We start from the raw sequence: 24,381 nt of genomic DNA, 5'->3' as shown, positions 1-24,381 counted from the left end.
TAAATGTGTATAAGCGCCCCCCCAATAAAAGTTTAAATCACCTCCCTTTTCCTATTTTATAAATAAAATAATGTCATTAAAAAAATCATATGTGGTACTGCCGCCTGCGTAAATTTCCGAACTATTAGAATATATGGTTAGCTAAACCCCATGGTCGATAACGTACATGTAGAAAAAATACCAAAGTCCAAAATTGAGAATTTTTGGTTACTTCATATACCATAAAAATATTAATAAAAAGCATTCAAAAAGTTCCATCAAAACAAAAATGGTACTGATAAAAACTACAGACCACAGCGCAAAAAGTAAGCCCTCAAATAGCCCCATACGCAGAAAAATAAAAAAGTTATAGGGGTCAGAATATGACAATTTTAAACATACTAATTTTGGTGCATGTAGTTATAATTTTTGTAAAGTAGTAAAATAAATAAAACCTACATAAATTGGGTATCCCTGAAACCGTATGGATCTACAGAATAAAGATAATGTGTAATTTTTACCAAAAAGTGCACTGCGTAGAAATAGAAGCCTAGAAATTTGTAAAATTGCGGGGTTTTTTTTTTTCATTTCACGCCACAAAAAAATGTTTTTTGTTTCTCCACAGATTATGTTATAAAGTAAGTAACGTCATTACAAATAACATTTGGTGACACAAAAAACAAGCCCTTATATGGGTCTGTAGGTGAAAATTAAACATGTTATGGTTTTTAGAAGATGAGGAGGTTAAGGACCAGGACAATTTTATTTTTGCATTTTCGTTTTTCCTCCTTGCCTTCTAAAAATTGTAATTCTTTTATATTTTCATCCACGGACTAGTATGAGGGCTTGTTTTTTGTGCGACCAGATGTCTTTTGTAATGACACCACTCACTTTACCAAAAAATGTATGGCACAACCAAAAAAATACTATTTGTTAGGGGAAATTAAAAAGAAAACCACAATTTAGCGAATTTTGGAGGTTTCGCTTTCACGCCGTACAATTTACGGTAAATATGACATGTAATCTTTACGATTAAAATGATACCCATGATTACATACTTTTCTATTATTGTTGCGCAAACTTTTTAAGCACATTAGTACGTTTAAAATCCCTTTATTTTGATGACCTATAACTCTTTTTTCCGGCGGTATGAGGGGAGGGGATTTTTCAAATTTTTTTTTACTTCTTTTTTTTAAATAGTTTTTAGGTCCCCATAGTGGACTATTTATAGCAATCAGTTGATTGCTAATACTGTTCAGTGCTATGCATAGGGCATGTCACTGATCAGTATTATCTGCGATCTTCTGCTCTGGTCTGCTGGAAGGCAGATCAGTGCAGAAGATGCCCAGAAGGTGGCGGAGGCAGATGATGGAACCGCATGTTAGCTGATCCGATCCCCGTGGCCATGCCATGGGTGATCAGATCAGCATAAAATGTAGCTGCGCTGCCGCAGATGCCGTAATCTGTATTGATCACGGCATCTGAGGGGTTAATGGCAGACATCTGCACAATCGTGGATGTCAATCATTACCGGTGGGTCCCTGGCTGCTATCAGCAGCCAGGACCTGCCGCGCATGACCCAAGTATCATTCCAAAGCTCGCAGTCATGTACAGGACATAAATGTACGTCCTGATGCGCACGGTACATTTACATCCTTGGTCGTTAAGAGGTTAAAATAAGGTGTGAAACTGTGACAAACTACATTGTTTGTCTAGGGAGGATGTAAAATTTTCAGTGCTTATTTAAGTTTATGCGCAGATTTTCCCAGAAAATGTGGCTGCATTTTATTTTGTGGCCACACTTTTCGGGATAATCAGTGCATATTTTTAAAACATGCGCCAAATTTTCTGCTGTTTAAACCCAGCCTTATAATTTCTTGACCAATTTATAAGCTTCTTTTCAGGTTGCCTTGCATATGCTTCTGGCCATTATATACCTTGCATATTGTATTTTTCATCAGATTTCTGCTCTTCAGGCTTTATATATAATTTTCAGTTGTCCTTGAGTTAGTGGGTGGAGCCTAGCCTCTATGGTGGTTCTACACCTACCTTATAGAGCAGCAGAAACATGGAGGATATTATAGAGCAATAGTGAGCACAAAAAGTTGTGAATCAAGCCCTGGGGTGAGATCTGTTACTTACAGTTAGATTGTGTAATCTATATGCAGTATAACATTTATTTTGTTTAACTTTTATACCAAATTATGCAAAAATATCAATCCAAGGATTTTTAAGGGTTTGATAAAACCCTAGAAATTGTACTATATATAAATACATAAAACAAACATTAAAAAAATGAAAGAGGAAATATTTTATGCTTTGCCTAAGAAACAAGAAAACCACTAAAGAGTGTGGATATTTGAAATATTTATTCTAATGAAGGTTGGAGGTTGGGAAATGTTGGAAACCTAGACTCTCTAGACTCTCTGTCTGTGGAGCCAGAGCATGCTGGGCAAATCACTAGTACACAAATCTAATGACATGTGTGCTTTATATCTAGAGTTAATGAGGTCCTCAGACTCCACAAGTCAGAAAGCAAGAAACTTTAGAAGATAAACCTTTAATTCATAAGGGGGTTGCTCCAACATTCATCAAATCAGTAAATAAAGAAACAATATACACATTGTACATTAAGTTTTAATTTTTTACTTAAATAGATTTTTTGTACGTTTTATTTTATAAAGAAATAAAGGAGCAGTTTTATGTTTACAGTAATACATCATAGAGATGGTCCAACAACTTGCATTCCCTCTGATCCAAAGAACGGGGATATCCTTGTCCCCAGAATGAATGGTGTGGACCGTGCCTGTGCAACCACCTCCCTATTTATTGTCTAAAGGGACCACCAAACATTGCTGAGCACTGAAATCTGAAATGTTCGGTGGACCCATAGAGAATGAATAGGCCAGTGGATGAGTGGACATGGTCCCAACTATACACTCCGGGGACATTTATGTCCCCATTCTCAGGACAGGTGGGGGTCCCAGAAGTCAGACTCACATTGATCTGCTTGTTATCCCCTATCCACAAAGGGAATAACTTAACCCCTTAAGGACGCAGGGTTTTTCAGTTTTTGCACTTTCGTTTTTTCCTCCTTACCTTTTAAAAATCATAACCCTTTCAATTTTCCACTTAAAAATCCATATTATGGCTTATTTTTTGCGTCACCAATTTTACTTTGCAGTGACATTAGTCATTTTACCCAAAAATTCATGGCGAAACGGGAAAAAAAATCATTGTGCTACAAAATCAAAGAAAAACGCCATTTGTAAATTTTGGGGGCTTCCGTTTCTATGCAGTGCATATTTCTGTAAAAATTACACCTTATCATTATTCTGTAGGTCCATACGGTTAAAATGATACCCTACTTATATAGATTTGATATTGTCGTACTTCTGGAAAAAATCATAACTACATGCAGGAAAATGTATACGTTTAAAAATGTCTTCTTTTGACCCCTATAACTATTTTTATTTTTCCATGTACAGGGCAGTATGAGGACTAATTTTTGGTGCCGTGATTGAAAGTTTTTATCGGTATCATTTTTGTTTTGATCAGACTTTTTGATCACTTTTTATTCATTTTTTAATGGTATAAAAAGTGACCAAAAATACGCTGGAATTTGTTTACGTGTACGACATTGGCCGTGCGGTTTAATTAACTATATATTTTTATAGTTCGGACATTTATATACGCGGCGATACCACATTATTTTTTTATTTTTATTTATACTTTTTTTATTTTTTTTATGGGAAAAGGGGAGTGATTCAAATTTTTATTAGGGAAGGGGTTAAATGACCTTTATTAACATTTTTTTACTTCTTTTTTGCAGTGTTATAGGTCCCATAGGGACCTATAACACTGCACACACTGATCTCTCATGCTGATCACTGGCGTGTATTAACACGCCTGTGATCAGTGTTATCGGCGCTTGACTGCTCCTGCCTGGATCTCAGGCACAGAGCAGTCATTCGTCGATCGGACACTGAGGAGGCAGGTAAGGGCCCTCCCGGTGTCCTGTAAGCTGTTCGGTACAGGACCGCGGCGGTCCCAAACAGCCCAACTGAGCAGCCGGGTTACTTTCACTTTCATTTCCGATGCGGTGGTCAGCTTTGATCGCCGCGTCTGAAAGGTTAATACAGGGCATCACCGCGATCGGTGATGTCCTGTATTAGCCACGGGTCCCGGACGTTCATAGCCGCCGGGACCGACCCGATATGACGTGGGTCCTTCGTCGTTAAGGGGTTAAACGGGTTATCCAGGTTTGGTGTGGTTCTGCAGCTTTGTTTCATTTGTTCAGCAGCTCAGTTCCATTGAAGTTAACGTAGCCAAGTTGTAATACCACACACAACCTGGAGACAGGCAGGGAGCAGTCCTTGAAAGAAAATAGGCCTGTTTTTTCATTCCTGGATAACCCCTTTAAGCTTAATATTAGTTCACGTTAAATAGTATAATGTGTCAACTGAGTAAAATAGGATTGATATTTGCAATGAAGTTGGTCTCAATCAAAATGCTAGTGCTGTGCCTCCTAACAAATACATTATAGGTTATCAAAAACCTAATGAAACCGTTTAGTCTTTCATGCACTTTACACAGCTGCCATGAACAGTGCTTTGTATCTAAATGCCTACTAAATCAGCAGTCAGTAGAGTATAAACTTTTCTTTATTATCTAGCATGTGTTGCCCTTCACTTTCTACTTGTCCTTTGGCAAACAAGGTTGCCTGGAACAAAGGGTATTCATTTACAGATGAGAATGAAAACGATATAACTTGTTATTACTAATGACAGATAATGATATATAATATGACTATATGATTGATACACTCCTGTATAGCATGGTACATATTGTAAAAAATATATGTTTATAAAATACTTGAAAATAAAGACTATATTTGAAGAAGACACATCCTGTAAAGTTTTGTACCCACGCTAAGTAATAGAGAATGACATAACCACTTAGAATCTTCGTACCAACTTTTGAGGAAGGATGAAAAACAAAACAATTTAAAGTAAACAACTTGATAATAAAATTAGTAAGGAAGAACAAATGGAAAAGATACTTATCCTTCAACAGTATATAAAAACAGACGTAAATGTTCATGGTGTGAAGAGCTGTTCTGTCTATCATAAGTATGGTACCTTTGTGACCATTTTCTGTATATGCACCATAGGAAAACATTACATAAAAACAAGGTCAACATCTTGCATTTAATACAGACTTTAAAATGCTGCTAGGCACAATAAGAAACTAAGAAGAAGACATAATTAACCTATCTGGGTCCTCTTCCAGCTCACTGCTCATGGTTCTTTTTCCTTTTTTGGATACTCATCTCAGCAGTGATGCCCAATCATAGACTGAGGCAGCGTACTGCTGCGGCCAGTGATTGGCTGAGCAGGCTGTCACTGTCAAGACCACTACGGAAGTAGGAAAACAAGCAATGAGTATGGATCTGGAAGACGTAATGGGGGGAGTCCCAGGAGACTCAGGTAGGTGAGGTTTTGTGGGGTTTTATTTTTTGTGTTTTCATAGTGGCCCAAGAAAATCTAAAACAAATTAAGTATCTAGAATGCCACTTTAAAGTAACATTTGGCTGTGGTGTTTTGAGTCTTCTGACCTAAAAACATATGATAATCATTATTGTAGTCAAAACAGGAAAAAAAAATGTTGTCACTTATGGGCTGTCTGTTATGGAGATGGCAAGTGTCCCGGCTTCTCGGTTGTAGGCCCACCAATCACCCTGCTCTATTCTTGATTAATGACTTTAGCTGTGCTGTTGATTTTGGGGGAGGGTCAAAACTGGTGACAGATTTCCTTTAAAACCTATTTACAATTTACTAATAAACATTTCTTTTTTTACTTGGTACTTCTACGTAATTACATGTAATGGTGTTTGTTAGTGTTGATGGCAATCTGTTGACAGCTGTTAGGTATCTTTTTGTACACAAATACAACACATCTGAGACATCCAGGTCCAGTAGAACAGTGCGCTTAAGTCTTATGTGGAGCAGATGCATCCATTCCAAGCATCGGAGCATCTTGTGTGCTCGTACATTAAGTAGATTTAAATGAGGCAAAGATGCAGAAGCGTTTTCATTTTTTAAATTAGTTGTAAATTAGAAGTTACATTTGTAATGTGAATATATTTATGGGGCTTGAAAGCGGGAATGGTTAACGCTGATTACTGCAAGAAAAATGTGCGATATCCTGTGGCGTCCTGGAATATTTGTTACATGGCTTTCCAGTGATTTATCATTATAAATGATGGGTCTAATAAAAATCAGCAATATGAAAGCTGTATGGATGCACTTGTGAGTAAAAAGCTTAAATGGGCACTGTCAGATACAAAAACTTTGATATGTTGTAAAGCATGTATAACCAATAGGTTTTGCAATTGCTTTCATTAGAAAATTTTCAGTATTTCATACTGAAAAAGCCAGTCAAACAACTGCCCCCCTGCCTGCTTGGACACGTACTATCCTGCTGTGTCCATGCATCATCACCTTGGTCATGGACACACTTCCTTGATTGACAGCTGTGAGTGCAGGGCTCTCAGCTGGAGGATAAATCCTCCCACTGCCAGCTTGTGTCCCGCTACTGTCAGTGAGGACAAGCTAGGAGTTGTAGTTTTGCTAATACAAGGGGAGATGTGAGCAGACAGTATACTGAGGGAGGGGCGGAGACCTGCACAATGAGGCCACGCCCCCTTGAGAGGAATTCAGACTAGTGAGCTAAATTAAAAGTGTAATAAAAAAATAAATAAAGGTGCTAGACACATAAAAATTAGATGCACATGGTCAGGATTAGGTATGTAAAAGAAACAATGAGACTTCTCCTCTTTTCAATTCTATTCATGATTTTGTGTTCAACAATTGCAATTAAAAAACCTGAATGTGTGAACACATCCGAAACAAAATGGTCTATTCGTACGGCAGTATTTCTGCTTGCGGAATTCCGCCTCAAATTAAAGCCCATAGACTTCTATGGAATTCTGCAATTCCATTCACAGTTCAAAAGCGGATATTCAAAGTGTGAATGGGAATTCGAAACGGAAATTCAGAAGTGTGAATGGGAGTGCGGGATAGGGTGTAAATAAATGTAAAAATTTTGCAGACTTTGCTTATTCCCAAAGTCTCAGTGATGTAAAAGATATTTATGCCAAATTTCAAGAAGACTGGATAATATTTAGAGGTTGCACACTTTGTTCAGTTTTGTAAAAGTAAGCAAAAAATATGACTTTTCAATGTTAATTACTTTTATTGGGAAAACTAAAAATCACAAACTTAAAATATTAAAATTAGACACTAAGATTAATAGGTAGTATGATAGGCAAAACGTGTTATATTTATCAACTTTGAATGAAACAATCCTCTTTTGTTCGCTTGGTGATGACTTTTATGTGATGCTCGACTGCCCTCAACAAGAATTGTTTTTGTTATTCGTCCCTGACCGATTCATTAAACTTTTTTATCAGAGCAATTCTTCTTTCTGTGGTATCATTGATCTCCTCAAGAGCGTTCACATGGCTTCTTAGAGAATCGCTGCAGTATTCTGTCACATCGTGGATCCCAAACAATTCAAAGAACGGCTTTGTTTTATTAGTAATGAAATGGCTCAGGTCTTTTCCTTCAACAACTAGGTTTTTACCCTCTAATCATTTCATTTACTTTTTCTTTGCAGGTTTGGTTTCTAAATTGTTAGTCATATTTTCTTTATCAGCCTTATTTCCTTATCAGAGTAATCCGTTCGTCCAAAATAGCCAATCCTACGTCTGTTTCTGACAGATACCAAAGGTATCTCTTAGCAACTGTGAGAGTGCTTTTTTTTTTTACTTCTGCATCTGGGTAAGTGCTCAGAAGCTGCAGCATATTCAAATCATTCTTTGGAGCCCACCGACTTACAATTACCTGGTGCCAAAAGCTAATATATATGAAGCTGACAAAATGTGCAACCAGTTTCATTCCTTTGAATTCTCGTTGAGGAATATTCAACTATTTAGTGAAGAGGACAATTTTAAGTGCATACTTTGCCTTTGCCATCCACCTTGCTTGATGCGGAGCCCCTGGGATCCTGAAACTGAATATTAGAAATGTCACTAGTTTGAGATAAGTGATCAATGTGTGCAATCGCTGAATATTATCCAATCTTCTTGAAATCTGGCATATATATCTTTTACATCACTGAGGCTCGGGGTGTAAGCAAAGTCATATGAAAATCACATCTTTGGAAAAATGAAACACCCTAGTGCGGAATCCCATAGAAGTCTATAGGCTTTAATTTGAGGCGGAATTCTGCAAGCGGAAATTTTGCCGTTTGAAAAGACCCTAACTACCACGGCCTGTTTATTACTTACCAACACAGTCCTATTTCTCAAATCTGGCACGTGTCATCTTATGTGAAAATCATTTTTAATGCTTACGCTCATTCAAGTAAATCGGAGAATATTCTTTCGTGACACATTGAGGGAGACTTATCAAACCATTTGCAGAGGAACAGTGGCACAGTTGCAGTTGGCTGCTCTCATTTTTAAAAAGGCAACTGAAAAATAAAAGCTAGAATCTGACTGGGTGCTATGAGTAACTGCTCTACTGGTGTTTTGTACTAGGTGTTATACATCTTCCCCACTGTTTTTGTTCTTTATTTTTAGATGTACATTTTAGCCAACACATGCTGTGCTTGTGAATGTTGCCATTCATCAAAACATGTTATTTCTGTGCTGAAAAGATAGGCAGTCATCCCACACTAAATAGTTCAATATCACCAAATATAACACTAGTCACTACATGTCTCTCCAAACTAACCACTCCCCTGCTCAGCCCTGTCTTCACGAGCTTTCTTAGGTGGTTCACACTGCCTAATCCGCTCCAGTGCAGAGCGGAGTACATTGGCTGGGAGCCATCTGTCACTTCTCAGGGAAACAGCCCAGGCCCCATGGTATACATGGGTATGTTCACGGTGAAAAATTTCTTGGTGGACATTCCACAAGCTGCATGTTCTGCCATTGCTAGGACCACTTGGAAATGCACCATCTCCATAGGTGGTAATACATTTAGGAGCAGATTCCGCAGAACGAATAGACATGTCAATTCTTTCTGTGGAAGCTGAAATCCAAAATCGAAAAATGTCACTGTGCACGGTGCAGCAGAATACCATTGAAAACAAATGGAGTCTGCTGCGACATAATTTCCAAGTGTAATTTTGCTGACGCATTCTGCTCGGAAATTCCGCAATGTGAATGAGGCCTTAATCCACCATTGTCCAGCACTGTGTTGCTATTTATTAACTGACTAATAATTAAAAGTATAGTAAAATGATAACTTCAGGACTGCTAGATTGTGTTACTTCTAAATGTCAGTATGTGTCAACACCTAGTATACTTGTTTCTGTTTACATTAATTATTGTCCTTGTGTTCTTTTATTTGTACATTAGTTATGTCAAGGCTTAATGTATCTATATTGCCATCATAGCTTCTGTGCTATTGACATTTTCATCTTTAAAGTAACGCTCCAAATGGTTGCAGGCTCTAGTGTGTTCTTATTATATAGTCAGAACTGTTGCTTGGAATACAAAGAATAGGTTTTTAATGGCCCTCTCATCTGTAGATAAGCCACAATAGCAGAATCTATATTCAGAGCTAGATTCTTTAACCCTTTAAGGATGCAAGTATTTTTCATTTTTTCCTCCTTGCCTTCTTGTAGCCATAATGCTTTCAATTATCCGCCTACAGGGCTTGTTTTGTGGCACCAATTGAACTAAATGTAATGACATCCCTCATTCTACCACAAAACCTGAAAATGGGAAAAAAATATTTTTGTGCCGAAATTGTAAAAAAAAGTCACCATTTTGCAACTTTTTTGTAAAAAGAAAATGCTTTAACTTTATTCTGTAGGTCCATATGATTACAACCGTATCCAATTCATATATGTTTTGTTTTATTTTACTACGTTTCAAAAATTTTTACTTTTTGTGTGAAAATGAGTATGTTTAAAATTGCCCTCTCCTGACACCTATTATAAATAAATTTTTCCATATATGGGGCTGTTTGAGGCTGTATAAGGGCTCATTATTTGTGCAATGATCTATTATTTTTATCTGTATCATTTTTATTTTGATAGGACGTTTTGATCACTTTTGTAAAAAAAAAAACAACTTAGTTTATGAAATAACCAAAAATCAGCAATTCTGGACTGTAGTATTTTTTTAATTTATGCCATTGACTGCGCAATTTCATTGTTTTCACCATATTGGAGCGGTGCAGTGCACTTTTGTATCTTACTAACTGAAGGTTTTCCCACCAGTGTGCCTCCAGCTGTTGCAAAACTACAACTCCCAGCATGCACGGTCTGTCAGTACATGCTGGGAGTTGTAGTTTTGAAACAGCTGGAGGTTTGCCCCCGCCCCCCCCCCTTTTGTGAACGTACAGGGTACATTCACACGGGCAGGTTTACAGTAAGTTTCCTGCTTCAAGTATGAGCTGCGGCTCCTTACACTGTCCCCCCCCCCCCCCCCCAATAAAAATGAAAAACTTATTGTACAGCAGTGTTTCCAAAACGGAGCCTCCAGCTGTTGCAAAACAACAACTCCCAGCATTTCCGGACAGCCACTGACTGCCCAGGCATGCTGGGAGTTTAGCAACAGCTGGAGACACCCTGTTTGGGAATCACTGGCGAAGAATACCCCTATGTCCACCCCTATGCAATCCCAAATTTAGTCCTCAAATGCGCATGGTGCCCTGTCGTATTTCAAGGAAACAGTTTATGGCCACATATGGGGTATTTACTTACTCGGGATAAATTGCGTTACAAATTTTGGGGGGCTTTATCTCCTTTTACCCCTTATGAAAAGGAAAAGTTGGGGGCTACACCAGCCTGTTAGTGTAAAAAAAAAAAAATTTACACTAACATGCTGGTGTTGTCCTTTACTTTTTATTTTCACAAGTGTTTAAAGGAAAAAAAATGTAACGCAATTTCTCCTGAGTACGGAAATACCCCATATGTGGGCGTAAAATGATCTGCGGGCGTATAACAAGGCTCAGGAGTGAGAGCGCACCATGTACATTTGAAGCCTAAATTGGTGATTTGCACAGGGGTGGCTGATTTTTCAGCGGTTCTGCCATAAACACAAAAAAAGAAATACCCACATGTGATCCCATTTTGGAAACTACACCCCTCACGGAAAGTAACAAGGGGTATAGTGAGCCTTAACACCCCACAGGTGTTTGACGAATTTTCATTAAAGTTGGATTGAAAAATGAAAAAAAAATGTTTTCACTAAAATGCTGGTGTTACCCAAAATGTTTCATTTTCACAAGGAAAAATAGGAAAAATCCCCCCAAAATTTGTAACCCCATTTCTTCTGAGTAAGAACATATCCCATATGTGTATGTAAAATGCTCTGCTTGCGCACTATAATGCTCAGAAGAGAAGGAGCACCATTGGGATTTTGAAGATAAAATTTGTCCGGAATTGAAGGCTACGTGTGTTTACAAAGCCCCCATAGAGCCAGAACAATGCCCCCCCCCCCACATGTGACCCCATTTTTTTTTAAACAACACCCCTTACATAATGGAATAAGGGGTACAGTGAGCATTTACACCCCACAGGTGTCTGACAGATTTTTGGAACAGTAAATGTAATTTTTCATTTGCACAGCCCACTGTTCCAAAGATCTGTCAAACACCAGTGGGGTGTAAATACTCACTGCACCCCTTATTAAATTCTGTGAGGGGTGTAGTTTCCAAAATGGGGTCACATGGGGGGTCCACTGTTCTGGCACCACGGGGGAGCTTTGTAAACGCACATGGCCCCCGACTTCTATTCCAACCAAATTCTGTCTTCAAAAGCTCAATGGTGCTCCTTCTCTTCTGAGCATTGTAGTGCGCCAGCAGACCACTTGACATCCACACATGGGGTATTTCCATACTCAGAAGAAATGGGGTTACAAATTTTGGGGGTCATTTTCTCCTATTACCCCTTATAAAAATGTAAAATGTGGTGGAAAACCAGCATTTTAGTGAAAAACATTTTTTTTTTCATTTACACATCCTACTTTAGCAAAAAGTCATCAAACACCTGTGAGGTGTTAAGGCTCACTGTACCCCTTGTTGTGTTCCTTGAGGGGTGCAGTTTCTAAAATAGTATGCCATGTGGGGTTATTTATATATATATTTTTTTGCTGTTCTGGCACCATAGGGGCTTCCTAAATACGACATGCCCCCCAAAAACCATTTCAGCAAAATTTGCTTTTCAAAAGCCAAATGTGACTCCTTCTCTTCTGAGCATTGTAGTGCGCCAGCAGAGCACTTGACGTTCACACTTGGAGTATTTCCATACTCAGAAGAGATGGGGTTACAAATTTTGGGGGGCATTTTGTCCTATTATCCCTTGTAAAAATTTAGAATTTTGGGGAAAACTAGCATTTTAGTGGAAAAAAATAAATAAATCATTTACACATCCAATTTTAACAAAAAGTCGTGAAACACCTGTGGGGTGTTAAGGCTCACTGGACCCCTTGTTACGTGCCTTGAGGGGTGTAGTTTCCAAAATAGTATACCATGTGGTTTGTTTTTTTTGCTGTTCTGGCACCATAGGGGCTTCCTAAATGTGACATGCCCCACAAAAACCATTTCAGAAAAACTCACTCTCCAAAATCCCATTGTCGCTCCTTCCCTTCTGAGCCCTCTACTGTGCCCGCCGAACACTTGACATACACATATGAGGTATTTCCTTGAGAAAAATTGGGTTACACATTTTAGGAAGATTTCTCTCCTTTTACCCCTTGTAAAAATTCAAAAACTGGGTCTACAAGAACATGCCAGTGTAAAAAATGAAGATTTTGAATTTTCTCCTTCAATTTGCTGCTATTCCTGTGAAACACCTAAAGGGTTACCAAACCTTTTGAATGTCATTTTGAATACTTTGAAGGGTGCAGTTTTTATAATGGGGTCATTTGTGGGGCATTTCTAATATGAAGGCCCTTCAAATCCACTTCAAAACAGAACTGGTCCCTGAAAATATTTGATTTTGAAAATTTTGTGAAAAATTGGAAAATTGCTGCTGAACTTTGAAGCCCTCTGATCTCTTCCAAAAGTAAAAAAATGTCAACGTTATGATGCAATCATAAAGTAGACATGTTTTATATGTGAATCAATATATAATTTATTGGGAATATTCATTTTCCTTATAAGCAGAGAGCTTCAAAATTAAAAAAAAGCTAAATTTTCTATTTTTTTCATAAAATTTTGGAATTTTTCACCAAGAAACTATGCAAGTATCGACAAAATTTTACCACTAACATAAAGTAGAATATGTCACGAAAAAACATTCTCGGAATCAGAATGAAAGGTAAAAGCATCCCAGAGCTATTAATGCTTACAGTGAAAGTGGTCAGATGTTCAAAAAATGGCCGGGTCCTACAGTAAAAATTGGCTGGGTCCTTAAGGGGTTAATGTCAAAATGGGCTGAGTCCTTAAGGGGTTAAAGACTGCTTATGTAAAGTAACTGGATGTATCTTGAGATTTAGAAGGTTATCACAAATACAGGAGGTGGAGGTTATAGGTAAGCATGCATGCACTTCTTTAACTGGAAACAACATACATAATTCTTGCTACAGAATTTACTGAATGTCACAAATTGAAGGTGTCATGCTATATTTCTTACCTTTGACTTAAAATGAACTACTAATATTAAATTCATAATCATTTTATGTTTTTGTAGCAAATTAACCAAATTTTTTATATTTACTAGTTTGATTATACAGTGGGCAAAAAAGTATTTAGTCAGCCACCAATTGTGCAATTTCTCCCACTAAAAAAGATGAGGCCTGTAATTTTCGTCATAGGTATACCTCAACTATGAGAGACATAATGAGAAAAAAAATACATAAAATCACATTGTCTGATTTTTAAAGAATTTATTTGCAAATTATGGTGGAAAATAAGTATTTGGTCAATAAACCTTTGTTATATACCCTTTGTTGGCAATGACAGAGGTCAAACGTTTTCTGTAAGTCTTCACAAGGTTTTCACACACTGTTGCTGGTATTTTTGACCATTCCTCCATGCAGATCTCCTCTAGAGCAGTGATGTTTTGGGGCTGTCGCTGGGCAACATGGACTTTCAACTACCTCCAAAGGTTTTCTATGGGGTTGAGATCTGGAGACTGGCTAGACCACTCCAGGATCTTGAAATGCTTCTAACGAAGTCACTCCTTTGTTGCCCGAGCGGTGTATTTGGGATCATTGTCATGCTGAAAGACCCAACCATGTTTCATCTTCAATGCCCTTGCTGATGGAAGGAGGTTTTCACTCAAAATCTCATGATACATGGCCCCAATCATTCTTTCCTTTAAACGGATCAATCGTCCTGGTCCCTTAGCAAAAAACAGCCCCATAGCATGATGTTTCCACCCCCATGCTTCACAGTAGGTATGGTGTTCTTTGGATGCAACTCAGCATTTTTTCTCCTCCAAACACGATGAGTTGAGTTTTTACCAAAAAGTTCTACTTTGGTTTCATCTGACCATATGACATTCTCCCAATACTCTTCTGGATCATCCAAATGCTCTGTAGCAAACTTCAGACAGGCCTGGACATGTACCGGCTTAAGCAGAGGGACATGTCTGGTACTGCATGATTTGAGTCCCTGATGGTAGCCTTTGTTACTTTGGTCCCAGCTTGTTACTTTGGTCCCAGCTCCCTGCAGGTCATTCACTAGGTTCCCCTGTGTGGTTTTGGAATTTTTTCTCACCGTTCTTATGATCATTTTGACACCATGGGGTGGGATCTTGTGTGGAGCCCCAGATCGAGGGATATTATCAGTGGTCTTGTATGTCTTCCATTTTCTAATAATTGCTCCCACAGTTGATTTCTTCACACAAGCTGTTTGCCTATTGCAGATTCAGTCTTCCCAGCCTGGTGCAGGTCTACAATTTTGTTTCTGGTGTTCTTTGACAGCTCTTTGGTCTTGGCCATAATGGAGTTTGGAGTGTGACTGTTTGAGGTTGTGGACAGGTGTCTTTTATACTGATAACAAGTTCAAACAGGTGCCATTAATACAGGTAACAGGTGGAGGACAGAGGAGACTCTTATAGAATAAGTTACAGGTCTGTGAGAACCAGAAATCTTGCTTGTTTGTAGGTGACCAAATACTTATTTTCCACCATAATTTGCAAATAAATTCTTTAAAAATCAGACAGTGTGATTTTATGGATTTTTTTTCTCATTATGTCTCTCATAGTTGAGGTATACCTATGATAAAAATGACAGGCCTCTCTCATCTTTTTAAGTGGGAGAACTTGCACAGTAGGTGGCTGACTAAATACTTTTTTGCCCCACTGCAATGAACCTACAGGGGTTATAATTTGTTGAATGAAGTTCTCTTCACATCAGATCACAATTAAAAGAGAAATACTTCATAAAATGTATGGCCATATGGCCCATCTTGTCTGTCTATAATCTTAAATGACAACAATAAGATTATCTGTGTTCTCCAACTCATAATACTCTAGTCTCCAGAACATATGTTAATTCTGCAGTTAGTGCCATAATGACAATAACAAGAAATAAAATATTTTTAAATTTAGGGACCAAGATTTAGAACACCATTTATTTGACATTCAAGTATGTTTACACTGCCTATTGCTATAATTACAAATACAAATGACAAAGGCGTTGTTTTCAGAGCTTTTGTTATTGTGTTTAAAGGGGTATGTTGGTGGAAAACAAATTTATTTAAAATCAACTGGTGCCATAAAGTTAAAAAGATTTGTAAATTATTTCTATTTAAAAATCTTAATCCAGTACTTATCAGCTGCTGTATGTTCCAAAGGAAGTTGTATTACTTTCTGGAATTCTTTTCAGTGTGACCATAGTGCTCTCTGCTGACATCTCTGTCCATGTCAGGAACTGTCCAGAGTACAAGCAAATCCCCATAGCAAACATTCCTGCTCTGGACAGTTCCTGATACGGATAGAGGTGTCAGCAGAAAGCACTGTGATCAGACTGAAAAGAACTCCAGAAAGAAATACAACTTCCTGTGGAGCAAACAGCAGCTGATAAGTACTGGAAGGATTAAGATTTTTAAATAGAAGTAATTTATAAATCTGTTTAACTTTGTGGCACCAATTGATTTAAAAAAAAAAAGTGTTTTCATCCAGAGTACCCCTTTAAGCCATAAAGAATACTAGTTTTTGTTTGGTTTTGTAATACTAAGGCTGGGTTCACATCACAATTTGAACCTCCAATGCACATATACGATTTTAGAAGCTCAAATAGGTTGAGATCGTATCTGTGCACGGACAGGTACGGAGCCATTAATTTATATGGAGCTGCGGACCTGATCTTAGTCAGCTAGTGACTACGATCAGGTCAGGGGAAACAATTTTTGACACTGACTGAAAATCATGGTCTTTCACATTAAGGGCTATTTCAGATGGATGTTCTGTATTTTAGAGACTGTAATACAGTTACAGTGGAGCAAAAAAGTATTTAGTCAGCCACCAATTGTACAAGTTCTCCCACTTAAAAAGATGAGAGAGGCCTGTAATTTTCATCATAGGTATACCTAAACTATGAGAGACATAATGAGAAAAAAATCCATAAAATCACATTGTCTGTTTGGTAAATACTCAACTCATCATGTTTGGAGGAGAAAGAATGCGGAGTTGCATCCAAAGAACACCATACCTACTGTGAAGCATGGGGGTCAAAACATCATGCTTTGGGGCTGTTTTTCTGCTAAGGGACCAGAACGACTGATCCATGTAAAGGAAAGAATGAATGGGGCCATGTATCATGAGATTTTGAGTGAAAACCTCCTTCAATCAAGATGAAACGTGGCTGGGTCTTTCATCATGACAATGATCCCAAACACACCGCTCGGGCAATGAAGGAGTGGCTTCCTAGGAAGCATTTCAAGGTCCTGGAGTGGCCTAGCCAGTCTCCAGATCTAAATCCCATAGAAAACCATTTGGAGGTAGTTGAAAGTCCGTGTTGTGTGAACATAGCCTTACAATCTCAATAGGAAGTCAGTTAAAGGGTTGTCCAGGATTAGAAAAAAAATGCGTCTTTTATGCAAAAAACAGCACTACTCATGTCCACAGGTTGTGTCTGGATTTGCAGCTCAGCCCCATTGAAGTGTGGTGGACAGTGCTAAAGTACTACACACAACCTATGGTGGTGGTTTTGTTTTTAAATGATGGAAAAGCAGAGGTGGAACAATTTTATAGGTAAGGCTTTATCTGTATCTTTATCAGAGGCTTTGATCCTGTTCAAATAACTGACTGGTGTCCTTTATTTTACTGGATGTTTTTGTCCAGAATGACAACCCCATTAAAGCCTATGTAGTCTGTCAGACTCCGGCTCTGTTTACTACTGTTTAGCGGAGTCTGGTGAAGGAGGCAACAAACAGAGCTTCAGAAACAGATGTGAACCTAGCCCAATTGTCCTCATATACTTCAATAAATGAGTCCTTTAATAATGGTGATAGTCCTTCAATACTGTCAGCTGCATGTTCATTTGGCTGGCAGCTACAGTATTTTTCTTTCCCCCTGTACGCATAAATATTAGACTCAGCTGAATGTTTGTTGGACAGAGGAAAGGTAAGCTGTGGCCAAACCCCTGTGGCATGATTTAGCATAAGGCTAAATCATTTGGGCCATGGTCCCTTCAGAATCAGCAAGTTTGGATGACTTTCATCTAATGTGAATGGGGACCGTTAGGCAGCTCATACACATTAGATATATGTCGGCTGAACGGATAATTACAGTAGGACTGGCTGACTTTCTAATATGGATAGAGGTGTCCTAATTCTCCCTTACAAAAAAGAGATCCAGACTTATTGTATTTCCATATGACAGATCCTTTGTTCCCAGAGTCAATATGTTGCTGCCAGAGAGTTCTGCCAGCAGCGTATACCATTCTACCCACTAAAAGCACACACATGCTTGGCAGAGCCAGTCAGGAGGGATAGCTGTCAGGTGAACTAGCATTCATTATCTGCAAACTGCATAGATTTTTATTGCTTATTATTCCAACATGCTTAAAATAAGAGGCAGGGAGCACATCTCTAAGGTCTATATAATGCATTTTTTGTTTGTTCTTCATATACATTTATAATAAAGGGAACCAATCATCAGATTTTACCCTATATAATGCTTGGCAAAGCATTATATAGGGTAAAATCTTTATTTTCACCATTCCCGGGGCATGCTCCTGCCCCCAGGGATGGTGAAGATATGAAGTTATAAACTAGTCACCGCCGCCGCCGTAAGTAGTCCCCTGGGCGGGGAGCTCTTCTCACCTACTCCCGTTCTTCGGCCGGCAGCGAAGCCCCCCCCCCCCCCCCCCCCCCGCTTGATTGATGGGCAGCGTCATCACTCTGCTTTGTCTGTTCAGTGAGCGGAACAATGCCGCGGCACATCAATCAAGCAGAGGGGGCGTCGCTGCCTGCAGAAGAACGGGAATAGGTGAGTGGAGCTCCCCGCCCAGGGGACTACTTACGGTGGCGGTGACTAGTTTATAACTTCATATCTTCACCATCCCTGGAGGCAAGAATGTCCCCCGGGGATGGTGAGGACAACAATTTTACCCTATATAAGGCTTTACCAAGCATTATATAGGGTAAAATCTGATGATTGGTTCCCTTTAAAAACTATTTATGAACGGAACATAAAAAATGCCATCAAAATCCTAAAAACTATGCAATTTGCAAACAATATAACTTCTCGTTAAATGCTCATAAAGCTTAGGCAATATAATATCTTTGGAAAAGTATATTGGTTAAAGGGGTACTCTGCCCCTAGTTATCTTATCCCCTATCCAAAGAATAGGGGATAAGATGTCTGATTGCGGGGGTCCCGCAACTGGGACCCCCACTATCTCTGTGCAGCACCCTGCGTTTGTTTATAATTTAGAACGCTGGGTGCCGGTGGCGGGGGTCGAGACATCATGGCCACGCCCCATGATGACGTCACACCACACCCCCTCAATGCAAGACTATGGGAGGGGGTGTGGCATGCACCAAACCCTCTCCCATAGACTTGCATTAAGGGGGTTTGGCGTGGCGGCAAAAGGGGGCATGACTGCCCGGTCCAAGCGTTCGGTACAATATATTCCAAACACTGGGGCAGCAGAGTATCCCTTTACAGCACCACTCAGAGTTACAGGACATGTCATATACATGGTAAATATCTGAGACTATTATGTCAATTTTAAAAATAAAATCAGTCATCATTCTTATGATTTTTGGATGTAATCAATGAAATTATAAAGGATGCTGCTGACTCTTTCGGACAATAGTGAACTATTCAGTATTTTTTTAGGTTTTCTGCTTTGGACAGCCACTATGGAAGAATGTTGACCGCAAGGGGAGATATTGCTTATATACTTGTCAGTGTTTAGTACCCCTGCGGTAAATGAAACATGACAAAGAGGAGGGTTGTCATTGGAAGATCCCTACTTATTTATCATTTCTCTACTAGGCTTATAAAACCGAACAATTCATTCAAAGCATCCATCTAGAAATTCATTACTTCCCGATATCTTTGCAGCATGTAGATAGACCAGATAGAGGGATCCTAATCTATTATCAATGGTGGTGAAGCATGTTATATACTTGCTTTCTTGCTTTGGGTCTTGTAAATGCCAAATATACTTCCAACATTAAAGCATTACTATCACTTAAAAAAAATTGCCGTGTCACAGAAACACATCAAAAGTTATGATTGGTGGAAGTCTAGTGCTTCACTCTTCCCATCTTTCTGCAGAAGACGGTTCCATAGACATAATAAAGAGTCTCTGTGACATGTCAACATTTTTTTTGAAATGATAGCAATAATTTAATCTTATGTGTTTAAAAAAAAAAAAAACATTGTTGGGGTCATTGTGCTGCTGTATTCTTTAGATAAGTAAAGACAATAATGACATTATAAAACTAAGTCTAAAGGAAATAAAAATGTTTTAAGGAGTTATCCAGGATTAGAAAAGCAGAGCTGATTTCTTTAAAAAAACAGTGTTACCACACACAACCTGAGGACAGATATGGTGCTGTTCTTGGAAGAAATTAGCTCTGTTTTTCTATTCCCAGATACTCTAGATGTATTTCCCATATGTGAAGTTCATTTTATGTTCTTCTGTGTAGCTTACATTACAGTGCCATGTTATCCTATGTATTAGTATAATATATCGGAAGCCTTTTTTATTCATGATGTTTCATTTTATGACCTAGAATCATGAGTTTGTGGATGAGCAGACCTATGAAGACAGCTGCATAGAAGTATCTACCATAAATAAAACAAGGAATCACAGTCCCTCATTGTCGTCCCAGCATGAAAGCAATAGTTTTTGCTGCTCAAGAAGAAATAAAAAGAACTTGCATATTCCGAATGCTACAACATGTAGCCATCATGGGAGTCTCCAAGAGCTTAGTGCTCTCCAGATCCAGTGTATGGAAAGAAACCGACTACCAAACAAGTACGTAGAGCAAACTAAAATGGAAACTAATGGAAATTGTAAATGTAATAATTGCTTAAATTGTCTTGGTTTTTCAATCTAATAAGCACAAAAAGTCTTGTGATGTGCTTGCTGTGAGGTTTCTTTCCTCCTTAGGATGCGTTCACACTGTGGAATCTTTCATCTGGTGACCTCCGCCGAAAATACTTCAGTGCTAGGGCCACGGGGCACTTAGCAGTCACCATTGATGGCTATGCAGTGCTTGTGGAATCCGTACAAAGAATGAACATGTTCTTTCTTTGATAAGAACAGTGGAATTGTCCGACGCTGAAATTCTGCAGTGTGAACGGGTCTCGCGGAGACCCATTCACACTTAAGTTCACACCGCTCATGGAATTCCGCGGTAATTCCGTAGTGTGAACGTACCCTTACTCTCCATACATCTCAACAAAACAATGGAATGCATCACATACATGTTGCAAATAATCTCTTTATGGTCATAAATACATTCCAAAACCCCCATATTTGTGCATAAATGAACAAGCAATCCTTCAGTAGAAAGTGGAATATATTTGGACTGTTATCCACATACATCAAGTCTTCCTTGTAGCCCTTTATGTCTTGTTTCCTTGCACTCAGAGATGCTGTTTTTGCAGAAGATTAAAAGTCTGTGAATGCTCTCGAGGCTCTGACTCCAGTGACTCAGTGATGAACTTATGAAGGAGGCGGAGCCTCCCAAAGCGCTTACACACTTTTGATCTTCCTCAGCACCTGCTCCGTCAGCTAAAGAAAACAGCGTATCTGAGTGCAAGAAAATTACACTAAGGGCTCCAGTGTAGGGGCAGGACACAGAGAGGTTAAAGGGGTTATGCAGGAAAAAAAAACTTTTTTTATATATATATATCTACTGGCTCCAGAAAGTTAAACAGATTTGCAAATTACTTCTATTAAAAAATCTTAATCCTTTCAGTACTTATGAGCTGTTGAAGTTGAGTTGTTCTTTTCTGTCTAAGTGCTCTCTGATGACACCTGCCTCGGGAACTGTCCAGAGTAGAAGCACATCCCCATAGCAAATCCTCTTCTACTCTGTGCAGTTCCCGAGACAAGCAGATATGTCAGCAGAGAGCACTGTTGCCAGACAGAAAAGATCAACTCAACTTCAGCAGCTGATAATTATTGGAAGGATTAAGAATTTTTAATAGAAGTAATTTACAAATCTGTTTAACTTTCTGGAGCCAGTTGATATAAAAAATAAAAAAAAGGTTTTTTTCCTGGAATACTGCTTTAAAAAGGCTCCTTCCCACAACAACCCCAGTTTTTTCTATAGTTTTTGGCTCATGAAGATTACCTTGGTGGCAGTGGGAGGTTGATTGGGGCTCATGGAGTCTCCCTGCCTCCTTTTAAAAGGCGATGTAACAGTACTCCTCAATGCAGGAGTCTCCTGGCAAAAAATGCTGCTCCATTTCACCCCGAAGGCAATGCATAGCTGTTTTGCAGGCATAGAGTTGAAAGCTAGGATTGATAAGCACATATATGAGGACTCATACTATTACGCATATCTAAGTCAGAGTATCAGCATCAATCGTGCTGTAAGTGACGGCACAGAGGTGTGGCCTCTAAAGACAGGGGGAGAGGCTTGTTCTTCTCGGAACACCAGATTGTCCAACAGACATTAGTGCAAGGAGTTGTGTGTTTTTTTTCCTGGCATCCCACTGGCAGCAACATGGATACATACAGCCTTGACTCCACTGTCTGACCCTGTAGAAAAAATAAAATGGCAAAGTCTGTGAGTAGGGCTGGATGCCATAGTTTACCTATTACAGTACTCTGGAGAAATCTTATGGGGTCACTGTCTGCCTCTCCTTTCTAATAGGAGAGAAAAAGGCAACTCTGAAGGCTTAATATTAATTTAAAAAAAACTAGAAAGTGAGGTATGTGTTATGGCCCCTTGGAGGAGTAATACATGAAACAATTATGTAAGACCTGTATTGGTATAATTCTAAAAGAGGGATGTTTTTTTTCTTGTTCAAGATAATATATCTGTCATCACCAATACTACTTTGTAATGACATCAGTCAATTTACCCAAAAATCTACGGTGAAACCCCAAAAAATTATTGTGCAACAAAATTGAAGAAAAAAACGCCATTTTGTAAATTCTCTTTATTCTGTAGGTCCATACGATTAAAATTATACCCTACTTATATAGGTTTCATTTTGCACTTTTTTTTGTTTGCAATGTTATAGCCCCAATAGGGGGCTATAACACTGCACACACTGATCTTTTACATTGATCATTGTTATCCTATAGGATAACATTGATCAATGATTCTGCCGCTTGATTGCACATGCCTGGATCTCAGGCACTGAGCAGTCATTTGGCAATCGGACACAAAGCAGCAAGGTAGGGACCCTCCTTGTGTGCTCCAGCTGTCAGTGGTGCGATTTCACCACAGCGGTCCCAAACAGCCCACTGAGCTAGCCGGGAGTAGTTTACCTTCACTTTAGAAGCGGTATAAATCACGGGTCCTGGCCGTTGTACGAGGCCCGGCCGTGGCCCCCGCGTTATGGAAAGGGAACAGACACAGGGCGTACTGGTATGCCCTGAGTCCTTAAGAGGTTAACAGAAAAACATGTTTCTCTATCGGCTCCATTGGGGGACACAGACCATGGGTGTATGCTGCTGTCACTAGGAGGCTCGACACTATGGCAACAAGAGAAGTCGGCTCCTCCCAGCAGAGTATACCCTCCCACAGGCACCTGAGGTAATCAGTTTTAGCTTAGTGTCTTAAGGAGGTGGACATGGTCTGGAGTTCTCTCCAGACTAGGTCTTATGTTTTATTATTTTCCTAGTTAGGGATGTGTTAGTTTTTTATTCCTTTTTCTTTCATGTATTCAGGTGGGGATTCAGGAACTGCGGCTCACTGTCTCCCCATTGCGATTGAGGGGGCACAGACATTGTGTATATGCGCTGTTAACCCCCTCTCGCCAACGGTCAGTGCCTGGGGTTGTACCTCATGGGTCCGGGTCCCCCTATTTCCCTGCTCGCCTCGCTCACAGATGGTAGCTCGGCGTGATGCAGGTGACAGAAAGCTGACTGAAGACCTCATAGAAGACTTCATTAGGTAAGTTCTTCTGACTGAGGTGAGTATATTCCCTTTCTCCTAGGTACAGCCTTGCAACCTCTGGAGACCCTCACCTTTTGCCCACTTTTTCTCAGGGGCTGGCCTGGACAGGGTTTTTTCCTATATTTATTGAAAAAACTGGGGTGAGCAGGAGCATTTTTGGACTGGGGCATAGCTTTATTCAGAGGGCACTATACTTTTCCCTTTCCTGAACGATATATGCGTGTGTGTTGTGTGTGTTTCTTTAAGCGGCTGACAGCCGCTGCTTTTTTACTCTGCGGGCGCATGAAGCGCCGGCTTACTTATGCTTTCGGCAGCAGTCAGCTGCCAGCGGCGTCTTGCTCGCTTCCCCGCAAGCACATATGCGAATGACATGTGCGCTCGGGGAGAGGAGCGGGCGTGGGCGCCATTACTGACCTTCTTGTCAGAAGCTGAGGGCACTATAGCTCCGCCCCCTCTGTTGTCGGGGCTTCTAAGATGCGCGGATTAGCCTCCAATCAGCACTCTGCGTGCGTTGTGAGAGGCAGGGGCCAATCAGCAGTGCCTCTGCTCCTGGCCCACCCCTCTTTTGCTATTGGCCGGCATTTCTCCCTTCTTTATCTACACTAGAAAGGAGTTCTCCTCACAGCTGCTGCCCTGGGGTCACAGACTTGGGCTGCACAGACAACTGAAGCGTTAGTTCATCATTTTGTCTGTGAAAGCTGTAATTCCAAAATGCCTGGTTCTGCTGAACCCATTTGCTTCCTCTAAACAGTTAACTGGAGTGTTAGCCACTCATTACATCTGTAAAAGCTGTATCTCAAAAATGTCTGGTTCTGCTGAACCACTT

General features: G+C 39.5%; 1 protein-coding gene across 3 annotated transcripts in view; it reads left to right on the top strand.

The window, feature by feature from the left end:
- KCND2 (potassium voltage-gated channel subfamily D member 2) overlaps positions 1 to 24,381 on the top strand; it is a 462,503-nt gene that overhangs the window by 425,527 nt on the left and 12,595 nt on the right. For all 3 annotated transcript variants that reach the window (XM_056573831.1, XM_056573830.1, XM_056573829.1), the window contains one exon: positions 20,205 to 20,449. In XM_056573831.1, coding sequence (XP_056429806.1) covers positions 20,205 to 20,449 — 245 coding nt within the window. The remainder of the gene's footprint in view (positions 1 to 20,204; positions 20,450 to 24,381) is intronic.

Source organism: Hyla sarda, chromosome 4 (assembly GCF_029499605.1).
Source record: "Hyla sarda isolate aHylSar1 chromosome 4, aHylSar1.hap1, whole genome shotgun sequence".
Classification (NCBI taxonomy): domain Eukaryota; kingdom Metazoa; phylum Chordata; class Amphibia; order Anura; family Hylidae; genus Hyla; species Hyla sarda.
The sequence above is the reverse complement of the archived record's forward strand: the minus strand, read 5'-3'. Positions and strand labels throughout refer to the sequence as shown.